We start from the raw sequence: 13,124 nt of genomic DNA, 5'->3' as shown, positions 1-13,124 counted from the left end.
ATTAAGTAATTTGACTCTCTCTCAAAAACTCAATTTAGAGTCAAAACCTGTGAGATACCCCATGATACTTCATGCTACATGCAAAATAATGGGGAAGCTTAAACAGCTTCTGCCTCAGGCAGCTCCCAGTTTATGTCAGAACACAACAGAAAGCCTGAGAGGGAAAGGTAAGGTGGCAGTGGTGAAAGCAGCCAAGATTGTGTGGTGATTGCTGTGTGGGAGGTTGCAGCCAGGACTCTCAAATGACTCAAACCACTGTGGTATGGTTTTGGTTTTATTTCTTATTTTCTCACATTTGGAGGGAGAAGAGGGTGTGTCTAGAAGTTCAGATGCTGGCTTGGAACTTGGGTGATCTACATCCAGGTTTCTGCTTTGCCACTGACTCCATTGTGTAAGTTAGTCCCATGCTTCTGCCTTTTGCCCCTCATTCTCCAAGGAAGAATGTGCATCCATACCCCTGAGGTCTGTGAAATTAATACATGTGAGGAATTCAGCTACAGTATGAGAGAGAGTCATATCAGGCCCTGAAGTGGTTTGGTCTGCATTACCTTTTTACCATAGGCGATGGACAACAAAGGGCATCCTTCAGAGCACTCTGTGTAGCTGACTTTCAAATGCAAAGCAGTGTGTGACCTGAGCTGCACAGAGAACTGAAATTGTGCTGTAAGTCTCTCTAATTAATTCTACAGAATTCTTTTTCTTAATTCTGCTTAATTTCATACCTGTCGCATTTCTTACTTAAACATGGAAACTATTCATATCTTTATTTATAGAATTCTTTTTTGTTTGCTAGTAACCACTTGTTTGTCTTGCCTAGTTCCATTTAATCTGATACAGTTCTTACTCCCTTCCTCCTCCTCCTCCTCATCCATGGGCTCGGGGGATCACAAAAGCACCTATCTGGAGCCTGGAAGCTGCTTGCTTTACCCCTCCTTACCCAGCACCCCTAAAGTGGCCCGAGTAGAGAAAATAGGCCATTCTGGGGGGGAAAAGCTGACTGTGGGTCCTTCCCCTGACGATTACACTGTGTACATCAGTACTGTAGTTAACAAATCTTGTCAGAGGTAGTGGTTTCTGCAAGTCATGTACAGCAGATCTCATTTAAGCAGCAGTGAAATTTGTGATGTTTTTGTTTGACATCTGCAACCTCAGTGGAAAGAAAGTGTGCCTCTTGCCTTGTATTTGCAGCTGAAGCTTTATTAAGGACAGAAAAGAAGATGCACCTCTATATTTTAATCTTCTGCATGCACAGTGTGTTTTCAGTGTAAATGGAGAGCTGTAAGGCTCTGTGGGAGTGATTTCCTTCTAGGAATTTATTTCATGTGGCTGTGAGTGGCTCAGCAAGATAGGATGGAAAAAGAAAAGGCCTAAATCTCTAGGTAGCTGAAAGAGTGAAAGCACCCAGTGAACGAATCCTCACATGAAATCTCCTGTTTCTCCAAAAGAAAGGAAACCTTTCCCAGGGATCTGACACCTACTTACAGTGTTTCATGTTTTGTGTTCTAGAGAACAGCCAAATTTCACTAGGAAGTATCACCTGCCCAGTCATAAATCAAAACAAATAAATATTCTTGGGGTTTGCATTTTGCCTGCTCAGTGTAAGTTTTCCTGTGCCCATCATGAGTCTTCTAATAAATTCTCCATAAACATGGAGGCCAGGGAGGCAGCTCCCAGGCCCCATCACCTCCACAGTGGCTGACAAAACACAAAAGACCTCAGACCGCCAATGACCCCACATCCCAACAGGTTGGCACTCCATTATTGACCTGGCTAGTTCTCAGTGCAGGGCTTCCTGCTTGATCTTGTCTTTCAAGGAGGGACTGTGTCCAGTTCCCTTTTAGAAAGGGCAGTTTTTAAAATTGTCCTTGTTTGAAAGAAAAGACTGTGTTGGGCAGCAGTGAAAACAGAGAGCTGAATGCAGTCTGGTGTGTGCTGTGCTGATGTGATAAGGCTGGGCCATGAGTCCAGCAAGTTTTGCTCATTTCTGCACTGTGGTGGTAAGCTGCTCTGTACAATATTTTTCCTTTACCCTGGAGCTTCCTCCCAGGACCCTGCTTTGGTCTTGCTTTGATAAACCATTGTGCAGACATGACATGAAACTGTAGTCCTAATGACCTGTGTTATTTAAAAATCAAATGACACTTTCTCAAGAGAAAGTTCTTTAGTTCCAATGTTTTCCTAAGATAACTTACACCAAGGCAGCATATTATCCTCCCCTGTAGTTTCATGTATTGCTCACTTTGTCTGAACTCCTGCCTGCCATTGCACTGCATTATTTTGTCATGTGCCACCCCATCATTTCAAACTAGCTTCCCTGTTTGTTTAAAAGTACAGCAAAAGCTTTAAAGACTTGAGGAAAGTGATGCCATACACTTTGTGTAATGATGTACAGCCTGCCAGTTCAATTTCACTGCCTTGTAGCACCAAATTATGAAACTCTTTGCCTCTTCATCTCCCCTGTCTTCTGAGCTAGCAAGAGATAAACAGGAAAAAGGGGAGACACCTTCTGTTTGATATTGTCTGACTCTCAAGTCAGTTCAAGCTCTGATATTAATAACTTCCTGTTTTGCTGTAAGTCTTCTGATATGTGAAAAGCCTCCGTGCACATTGACTTTTCGTCCTGAACCTAGGCAACTACATGACTAGTGCATTCCCAGCCCCTGGGCTACAAATTCCAGTTTGACGCTTACCTCCAGGCCAGAATTTTAGAGTTGGAATTCAAATCACTGAAAATTTAGATTCCTAAATGCACAGTTAGTTGCCAAAAGACAAACGACCTGACTTGTTGACCCTATAAGTGTCGTGGGACTTGAGAGGGCAGAATCTATACAAATCAGACTTAACTTTATTTAGGAACTCAGATAAGGATCCTAATTTGAAATGTTGGGCTGTTGTTCATTGCTCAGGATGTGCTCAGAAGCTAGAAACAGAAAAGAGGATCTGCAAAATAATGCAGAGAAAGGTGCATTTGTGTAATATCACTTGTGCAAGATGCTTGTGAAATGTAGGATATGCTGCATTGCACATTTTTTCACACATGCTTAAAATAGTAAGGCCTTTTCCGACTATCTGTAGCAGGTTGACCTTGGCTGGGTGTCAGGTGCCCACGAAGCCAATGGGACAGGGGAGACAATAAGATGGAGAGCAACCAGTGGGTGAGATAAGGCAGTTTTATTACAGTGAAAGAAAAGAAATAAGTGAGAATCTGTGTGTGCATAAGTGAAGGGAAAAGTCAGTCTCTACTTCCCATCAGCAGGCGATGTCGGACACTTGCAGGAAGCAGTGCTTCAGCAAGCGTAATTGTTCCCTTCTACCAGTCCACGGGCCAGTTTGCTAGGGGTGTTTGCCTGTTCAGGAGTAAAGTCCCAGGCAATGGGAGATAATTTAGACGATTTAGAACCGCCCTAGGACCTGCCCAGATCCCTCCACACACCCTTCCGCCCAGGAACTGGATGCCTCAGGGCAGATTTTAACAGCTCCTCACCTAAAGGTTTTTTCTCTTGCACCAGGATAATGACAAATTCCATGAATTCCATGGAATAATAGCAGTATTGGCTAATAATATTAACAGTATCAGACAGCTTATATAAGGATTGGCAACGACCGTGCAAGTCTGCAGTAAAAAAATTGTCCACATTCAACATCCAATCTTAGAACAACAAAAACAACTAAACTAAACAGAAGGAAAAGAAAAAAGTTCCCCACACCAGATCCAAAAATAAGATCATCACAATACAGAACAAAACCAGACAAACTACACAAAATCCACGCCTAAACCCTTCAATACAATTACAGTGCAAATTCCCCACTATCATTCCACTTGATAACATGGTTTAATAATTGTTTTGCCTGATATTTCTCCCAATTAATATCTTTATCTCAAAGTCCTTGTCAGTGTCTGCATTCTCTACCAAAAACTGTCATGGTTTGACAGTGCCCAAATGCCAGGCACCCACAAAAGCTGCTCACTCATCCTCCCCTGCCACAGCTGGGCAGAAGAGAGACTAATGAAGGCTTCATGACTTGAGATAAGGACCAGGAGAAAACACTCCAAGGGCAAAACAGACTCAGCTTGGAAGTGCAAAGTAAATTTATTGTTAACAAAGTCAAAGGAGGATAATGAGAAGTAAAACAAGCCCTTAAAATACCTTTCCTTCCCCCAAGCTCCTCCTTCCTTCACAGTGCAAGGAGACACAGCATGGGGGTTTGATCAGTTCACCACCTGAGATTTTCTTACGCTGCTCAGGGAGAGGAGTCCTTTCCCTCCTATGCCATGGGGTCCCTTCCCATGGGAGACAGTTCTCCACTAACTTCTCCAGTGTGTTTCCAATCTCATGAGCAGCAGTTCTCCCAAAACTGCTGCACCGTGAGTCCCTCCCACAGGCACACAGTCCTCTCAAAACTGTTCCAGCATGGGTCACTCTCCCATGGGGTGCACTCCTCCAAAGACAGGCTGCTCCAGCCTGGAAGCAAGGCCACCTCCTTCCACTGGTCTCCCACTGGATCACAGCCTCCTCCAGTCATCCACCCACTCCAGCATGGGCACCTACCCCACAGGCTGCAGGTGGATCTCTGCATCCCCTGTGGATCCCCATGGGCTACAGAGGAAAGCTGCCTCACCATGCCTTCCCTACTGCCCCTCCTTCTCCACTGACCGTGGTGTCTCCACGTTGTTTCCCTCACATGTTCTCACCTCCTCCTCTTCTCTAGCTGGAATTAACACTGCACACACACCTCACTTTGGTTTGATATTCTTCTTAAATCTGTTATCACAGAGGCATTACCAGCCTTCCTAATTGACCCAGGCTTGGCCAGCAGCATGTCCATCTTCAGAGCCATCAGTCATTGGCTCTGCTGGACATGGTGGAAGCTTTCAGCAGCTTCTCACAGAAGCCCCCTCTGTGGCTCCCCTGCTACCAAAAACCAGGCCATGGAAAACTGACACACTACAAGTTATCCAAATAACTTTCCCTGTAAATTGAACTATTTCCTGTGGATAATACATTGTTTTGCTACCTGCTGCAGAGGTAGAGTCCCCCTGAATGCCTAATGCCTGTGTACTGCTGCTCTGCATGACTGGGAGCAGTCTCCTGATCACAGTGTGAGACAGGAAAGCTTGGACTTAGCAGTTCTGTGAGATTTACAAATCATAACAGCTAATCAAGATTTAAAACAGCTCTGGAGTGAAAAGGCTAGCAAGTGGTCCAGCTGTGAGCTAATTCATTAGTTGCAGTAAATATCACTGGAAGAGCTTGTCAAAAGCAGCTGAAAAGAATCATCCTTAAAGTGAATGTCAGAGGCTTTTGCAGCTGTCATCCAGTGGACTGAAGACTCTGGGCATTGGAGAGAAAATGAGGGTGAAAGACATAAAAATTTGAGTACAGAGGATAAAGTACCAGTTCCCACTGAGTGATTATAAAGGAAGCAATCTCACCACTACAGGGACCTAATTAGAGACTGAATCTCACAGCACTCTGAGAAACCCAAACCAGTGAATGCAGCCCACTCAGAGCAGCAGCAGGAGGAGGCTCTGCTGCCTCAGCGGCACGAAGGAACATCATGTTTGCGTAGCTGGGGCCATTTCCAGTGTTCTTGTGTCCTGCTCAGTGATCACTTAGGTCCAGAGGAGCCACATACTTTTCTTGCCTGCCAGCACAGCATTGTCCTGGTCCTACAGAAGGCAACAATAGGCCTCCACTGCCACATACCTGAACATTCCAGAGGAAAGGCACCAGGACCCTTTTCCCCAGGCAAATTATAGGAGTTAATTGTCAACATTAGCAAGACAGATTTTCACATTTCTATGACTGATCGAATAAATCACTATTTTTCTCCTAAATCTGCAGATAGATGTGAGTCCTCAGGCCCCCCTGGACACAACAGTGCTGTCTGTCAGAGGTTGTATGTATGGTCCACTCAAGCCTTGGTGCAGGGCTCACCTCCACCTCACTCCAGCAATTGCCCATCTGAGACACTGTCAACCTTCCCTCCATCTTTGTGGAAATGTGGGAACACTGGCTTTAGTTTGAAGCTAATCTCTGGCAGCAATGCCCACTCCTGCTCTAGCTGCTCTCTCCTACCTCTGAGTTGCAGTGCATCACCTCATCATTGGTATGCCAAGCAGGGAATTCTCTCAGTTGGGTATTTTCTTTGTCTGGTGATTATTTCTAAGCAGCAACAAGTTTTCACAGGATTTTATTTATGACTGGGTAATTCTGGGTGCTGATCCTCAGCATTTCCCTCTTGGTGCCAGGAAGGGCTGTGCCTACAGGAGCCCTGCTCTGGGGTGGGTGAGCACCAGGGTCAGCAAGAAGGAATTATTGTACTGGTATTGCCATTAAAGGTGCTTTTAATATAACCCTGTGGAGGTTCGGGGAGGATGTCTTCCATGGTCACTACTCCTAGCAGTAATATTTTTCTCCAGCAGGATTTTCCAGGCATAGACAACTCAGACAACTCAGGCAGCTCAGGGAAGAGAAGGGATAACTGCTCAGGATGCACAGATGTATTGTGTTTGGGGGGTAGTGGTTTATGGGTCTCCTCTGAAGCTGGGAGGAGGTAGGTGACCTGCCCAGAGAGATCTCAGCTGACATCTGACAAGGACATTTTCATAGCCAAGATAAACTGATGTCTTTTGTTTTGTTCTAGGGAAAGCAAACTACTAGCCTAAGACCACACTAGCCTGTATCTTTACCATATGAAACAAGCCCAAACCATTTGAGGTTGTTATTTATTTGCATCAATATGAAACATTTCTGGCATTTATTTTCCATTTTTGGCCGTCACATGCTGCTGTTTTCACGTTTCAGATCTCCTCTCCTGTAATATTTTAAATCCTAATTTGACTGATGCTGCAGGTGGAGAGTATTAGTTACCTTCTATGACCACTCTGGCCGTAATGACTTGTTTGCTTGACAAGCTGGTGGCTTTGTCAAGGTGAACATTAAGTCTACCTGGAGTATCTCTGTGTGTCTTTTGCAAGATTGCTCTTGCAAGCTGGCTTGCAACTGGGCATGCAGTTTCTCCAGACACAGAATACCTTTGAGGGAATATTTTCCCTGCCACTTTCCTCCTGAGAGTGATGTTGCTGCAGTTTATACCAATAAGATTTAGATGGCTGTATTTCTGAATTTGATGTGGATAGCAAGCAAACCCAACTGATGAAATTCCATTGATAAAGAAAATTATCATCTTAGCAACTACCCAGAAAAGTCCAGAAGTAGAGGTTAGGAGTTAATAACAACTGCACCAAGTCTGCCAAAGCTGCTGGGGGTGTGACAAATAGACACCTCTGTGGAGCCAAAGAATCCCTGCAGTGCCTGCTCCCTGCTGCCCTTCATCAGCAGATTTGGAAGAGCAGCATCTCAAGAGGGCGATGGGGCTGATGGGCTCCCCAAAGTGCTAGTTACAGGCAGTAGGGATCAGTCAGGAGCCTTTGTGACAGCTTTGCTAAACATGGCTTAACACTGCATAGACTCATTAAAGTAGGAAAGAAATTTCCTATCAGTTGTCACTGGGGTAGGTGTCTCAGATGGCCACTGACATGGGAGTCCATAGCCCCACTTCACACAGCCAGTGCACAGTGCAGGATCCAGGTGCTTGCCAAAGTGGCTGTAGGCAGAACTAAACTTTGCCGTGAACCCAGGCCTCCAGGGACCTTTATGTGGTCGTATCCTGCATGATCCCTAAAAGATGCCAGACAGAACGGCAACAGGGAAGCTGTAGCATAAGTAGCACCTTCAGATTGTCCATTGGATATAGCTGAGACATAGCAATAGCAAAACTCAAGTAAATGAAATGCATTTCTTAGCTGTTCCTGAGAGTGAATAGGTTGTGCTATTTGTGAGCTGCAAGCCACGTCAAGTGAACTGGGTATTCCACAGAGAAATTGCTGCCTCTGGCCCCAAAATATCATTGTAAGAAGGTACAAAAAACATTTAAGAGAAATTTCTTAAATATTTCTAGATGGTACATTATGAGCAACTGGCAGTCAGACCACTATAGATATTAAGAATTCAGGAAACATTACTAAGCAACACAAAGAACAGAAAACAGTGTGTATTTTCTGAGAAAATTGGGGGAAAAGTCCTGTGCCAGTGAATGCTTTGGGAGTATAAGTCCTAATAGCTACAGTAGCCAAATGTCACCTGGGACCAGTGTGTGAACAATTATTTTATAATATGTCTCAACATCTTGAGGTAATTGCAGAATAGGAAAGAAAAAGTTAGCCAATGTTTTCTGGTGGTACAGGAATATTAATTTCTCTAACCCCCTGTGGTGGTATCTGACCACCTTGGATACCTGAGGGGGCAGGTCAAAGGAAAGCAATATGTAGATGTGGTTTTCAAAGGCACCAGTTTTCAGTGAGTGTGAACCTCATTCACTGCTAGGAATAAATTTATTCCTGGCATATTGTGAAAGAAATAGTCAAATAAACAAAAGCATGGTATACTTTGTAAGGTAAGGCAAGCATTTGTAAGAGGTACCTTTGTAAGATGAACCTCAGGGCTACACTGCCCACAGGCAAACCAGCTCTGGGTGCCAGCTGAGCGCTGAGGGCAAATGCTGGGCTGCTCTTTTCCCGAGCAGATGCTGTACCGGGGCTTCTCTCCTCACAGCAGGAAGGAGAAAAAGCAGATTTCACCATCCAAGTGCATGACATTCCTGCTCCTCCTGGGTGGAAAAGAAAGGGAGCTCTTCTCCCCCTCTGCCTGTGAGGGAAGCAGTGACTGCGGGTGTGAGGGGCAGGAAGCTGTCTCAGGGCAGACCTTGTTCTCGCAGGGCCCTGCACCCCAGCCATTCCTGCCCTAGACGCGTGTGCTGGGGTGCCCTGGCCTGCCCCTCCCAGGCTCCCCCTCCACCCTTTAGCTCCGAGCTCTGCACTTGCTGTCCTTGGAAAGGCAGGGGTGGGGAGCAGGATCCCAGCAGCTCCAGAGGAGCAGATGGCCTCCATCGTGGCTACCTCCTTGTAGGAGATGAAGAAGGCATTTCTGCCTAAGGGCTGCAGGCAGGAGCAGTCACCAGCCTCCCTCTGCAGCCGGCAGCATTCGGCTTTTTCTCGTTGTTTATTATCTGACGTCTGTTTTCGTGTTTCCCTGCAGGCTGGGAGCCAGGAGGGCTGGCGCTCGGGACACCTCCTCCCGGTGGGCTGCCAAGGACGGTGGCAGTGTCCGGTGTCCTCCCGCCCAGGGCGGCGGCCCCGGGCACACGGCATCCGTCCGTGCTGCTCGCCCGAGCCCCTCGGGACCTGCTTCTGCCGGGAGAGGCAAGGTAACCTCGCCACTGAAAATAGCTGGGACGGCGGCCAGCCGAGATTAATGGCTTCATTAACGTCTCCAGTTTATTTATAGGCTTAAAAATGCCTTGGACCTGCAAACTGAGCATAGTTGCTCCGTGTAAGGCAGGGAAGCACAGGTCTCCTGCTTCTGCCTTTCCCTTTCCTGCTATTTCATTCTGATTGCTGGGACTGTAAAACCTCTGAAGCAAGCACTGTTTCTCATTGTGAAGCTACTTTGTAAACCTTCCTAACTGAAGGGACACACACAGATACTCTTTTTCTATTTTTTTTTTTCAAGAATGCTGTATTTGTCTGGTTTCCTTCCTCTACCGACTTTTTCTGTGCACACTGTGTCCTGTGGCCCTCTTAGAGAAAATTCTCTTTTTGATGAATTCCTGAGGCAAAGGCTGAGCAGCCATCACAGGAATTAGTGACTTCCCACCTTGGGTTTTAAACTGTGAGCTCTGTGGGAGGAAGACTGAGATTTTCATACCTGTGGAGAGCATGGAGGGCACTTAGGACATGTAGGGCCCTGGTGAGAAATGCAGTTGCAATTAGTGATTGTGGAGGTCTTCCAACAAAAGCCAGCTAGCCCAGCGTCCAGGTCCTCCAGGAGCCTTGTGGAACTGGTGAGAAAAGGAAAAAACACCCCAAGTGTGTTTGCCCCAGAAGAGTTTTTGGCACATGACCTGTGGCCATAGTGCTTGGCCTGTTTCCCAGCAGATGCTGAAAGGTAAGTGAGAAAGGAAACTTGTCAGCAAGCACAAATCCAAGGGATAGGCTGTGTGACTGGGAGATAGATGGCTCCATGAGTAGGAGAAAAAAGCAAAAATGCCAATCCTCATACCCAAAAGCATGGATCACCAGTGTGGCAGCTCATGCAAGTGAGGTTGTTTCAGAGAGCAACCACGCTTCACTTCACTGTTGCTTTTTTGTTGTATCAATCTGAAATAAACCCCTGTGTCAGTCTCCCCTCGGCCCTCATCTTCTAGGGATGAAATAAAGAACCAGCAGAGAACCACTCAAACATCTGTTGTCTTAATTTTCCCTCTGGGCAGTGAGAATACTTCAGAGCAGAGTGAAGGAGCCCAAAATGGTAGAAGGAGGGTTTCTTTGCCACTACAGGTGAAGCCACAACCCTGGGATGCCCTCGCCCTGCCAGCAACTGGTGGTTTTGTAGCATCTTCGAGCCTTGCTTTCCCCTTCCTCTCTTTCCCGCTTGGATTCTTGGCTCCAGATCTCCTCCATCCTATCTTGGCCAGGACCACGCTCTCCTGGGATGGGGCTGTGATAAGGATGGGAATGCTTGCTCAAATCTCACTTTCCACATCTGTTAAATGGGACCATGACACTAACTTTATATGGAAGTGTTCCAGGCAAGGTTGGATGGAGCTTCAAGCAACCTCGTCTAGTGGAAAGTGTCCCTGCTCATGGCAGGAGAGTTGGAACTGGATGGTCTTTAAATCTCCTCCCATCCCAAACCATTCTGTGATTTTCTGCACTCCATTGAAGGGCAAAAGCAGACATGCAATTCTTCAGCCATCCAAAGATCATAACTGGGAGACTATTTCTATGCCTGATATAAATGAGATCCTGTGTAATTTTAAAGGCTTCAAGGAAAAGACAAGTCATATGCAGCACCTGAGGCAAAGGCAGGAAGAGGGAAAAGAGTTGTGTTTAACTATATTCTATTTATTCTAGGAAAGAGACACATTTTATATAGTTGTGTCTCATCTAAATTCCTCAACATCTGACCAGAAAAATCACTGCAACTTTCTTACTAGACAGATGTCAGACTAGGGGAGTGAGTCTTGTGACTCTGCATCTCAAACTGATTACCTGCTTTGAAAAGTGAATATAAAAAGCAGAGAGGTTTTTTTGTTTGTTTTGGTTTGGTTTGTTTTTTGTTGGTTTTTTTTTTTTTAACAAGATGGCTAAACTTCATCTCAGCTCTGGGACACCTATCCCTGAATACTGGTGCTGCCCAGCTTCTGTGGCATTACTCACCCCTGATACAGAAAGCAAGAGCTGGATTTTTTTTTTTCCTGTTTCACTGGGCTACACCCAGTTGTAACCATATTTAACCTTCCTTTTCTAGCTGCCAACACTGGGTGGCACTAAGTAACTCCTTCTGATGTTTTACAAAATTGACTCCAAAACCTTGAATCACACTGATTTGGCTCCACTCTGTCTTGACAGCAAATGGTTTTGTTTGAGAGACTTTGGATCATATGGTTATTGCATAGAAACATCTGACTTGCATGGCATGTTTTGTACTTCCCTGGTTTGTTAGGTTGTTAAAACTCTCATGAAACTCTGGCCTTACAGCCTGGTAAAGGTTCAGTGTGCTGTTGGACTTGAAAGCCAAATTTCCTGTACTGAGTTGAGAATTTATGGAATACTTGAATATATATACCTGAATATCCCATCTGTGCTTTATGTCAGAGGCTTAAATAAGTCTCACTGAAAGGCTGAGGTTGAAAGGCACCTCTGGAGATCACCTAGGCCAAGTCCTCTACTTGAGCAAGGTCAGCCAAAGCAGGGTTAACCAGGTGGTCCCCAAAGGGTTCCAGGTGCCTGCTGCCAGCCCCAGAGTTTCCTTGTCAGTCTCTAACCAGAGCCTGGACACTGCCATGTCTGCTGGCCACCACTGCCAGCTACACTCCGTAAAAGTCCTACTAAAATAAATCAGCTTTAAAAGAAGCACCCCCAGAAACATGTGGCTGCCCAATCGGCTGTGCTCACCCTACAAGTGCCCCAGCCACCCTTTAACCAGGCTGTCATGGCTCCAGTGGGTTCTGGGAGATGCTGGTGCGAATGGTGATGGAGGTGGCAAAAAATCAGGGCCAAGTGGTTTGTCCTCAGAGGACACCCCAGGTCTATGAGCAGCCTGATCTAGTGGCTGGCATCCGTGCCCATGATGGGGGTTGGAACCAAATGATCTTTAAGATCCCTTCCAACTCAAGCCATTCTATGATGCTGTGACTTGTGGCCATTCTATGCCACCTGTGGAGCCCCGCTGCCATGTCCTGGTAACAAACATTCCCATTGTTGTGCGTGTACCTGTCCCTAAGAAGGTGTTTACATTCTAACAGATAGCAGATGGCACAACCTGATGGGCTCATTAAGATGTGTGTCCTGAAAGGAGGACATAGAAACACCAATGATAGTAGCTAAAAAATCCTCAATACAGAAATTAAGTGAGCAAGTCTTGACAGACTTGCCATGGCCATTCTGACAGCAGTGGGAGAGGTGCAGCTGAGGAAGAAGCTGCCCAGAGTGAGAGATGGTAACTGCTGAAGGTCCTTAATGTCTCCAAGCAGAAGAGCAGGCAGAGGGTGAGACCATTTGGTGGCTATATTAGAGCCAGGGCAGCAAGGATCACACATGAAATAGTATCTGCAGTATCCCTTCCCTCTCCTGTGGCAGTGGGAAAGGGGTACAAGTAGAGGCAATGATGTCTGAAGTACAGCTTACTCACCGAAAAGCACCATTTCTGGTTGACTGAAGCTATCTGCCAACTGGTGTGCAACCATTCATCAAAATTAGCCCCAAAAATTAGAAACATAAAAATGGCTTGCTTTGTTGGTTTGAGGTTCTTTTTATTTTTTTTTTTTTAAGCTGATCTCAAAAGGAAACCTCAGCTGGAGCGAGGATTTACCCGACATGCTGTGTCTTCAGAGCGTGGCCAAACCACAGGACAGCCTGCAACGGGGCTCTCCTAATCCTCTTGCTCAGGGTAGAATTATTTATACTGTTTATTGGACCAGATGGAGCAGGAATACCAGCAGGGCTAAACTGCCTGCCCCAAAGAACAGGCCTGGGATCTGGTAGGTAGTGGACAAGA

General features: G+C 45.9%; 1 protein-coding gene across 1 annotated transcript in view; it reads left to right on the top strand.

Annotated features, from left to right (window-relative positions):
- Positions 1–13,124, top strand: part of LOC121470071 (uncharacterized) — a 78,072-nt gene that overhangs the window by 47,371 nt on the left and 17,577 nt on the right. The window contains exon 3 of the mRNA XM_072930320.1: positions 9,102–9,270. Coding sequence (XP_072786421.1) covers positions 9,102–9,270 — 169 coding nt within the window. The remainder of the gene's footprint in view (positions 1–9,101; positions 9,271–13,124) is intronic.

The sequence above is a fragment of the Taeniopygia guttata genome, chromosome 1, assembly GCF_048771995.1.
Source record: "Taeniopygia guttata chromosome 1, bTaeGut7.mat, whole genome shotgun sequence".
NCBI classification, from domain to species: domain Eukaryota; kingdom Metazoa; phylum Chordata; class Aves; order Passeriformes; family Estrildidae; genus Taeniopygia; species Taeniopygia guttata.
Note: the sequence above shows the minus strand (reverse complement) of the source record. Positions and strands in the feature narration are given on the sequence as shown.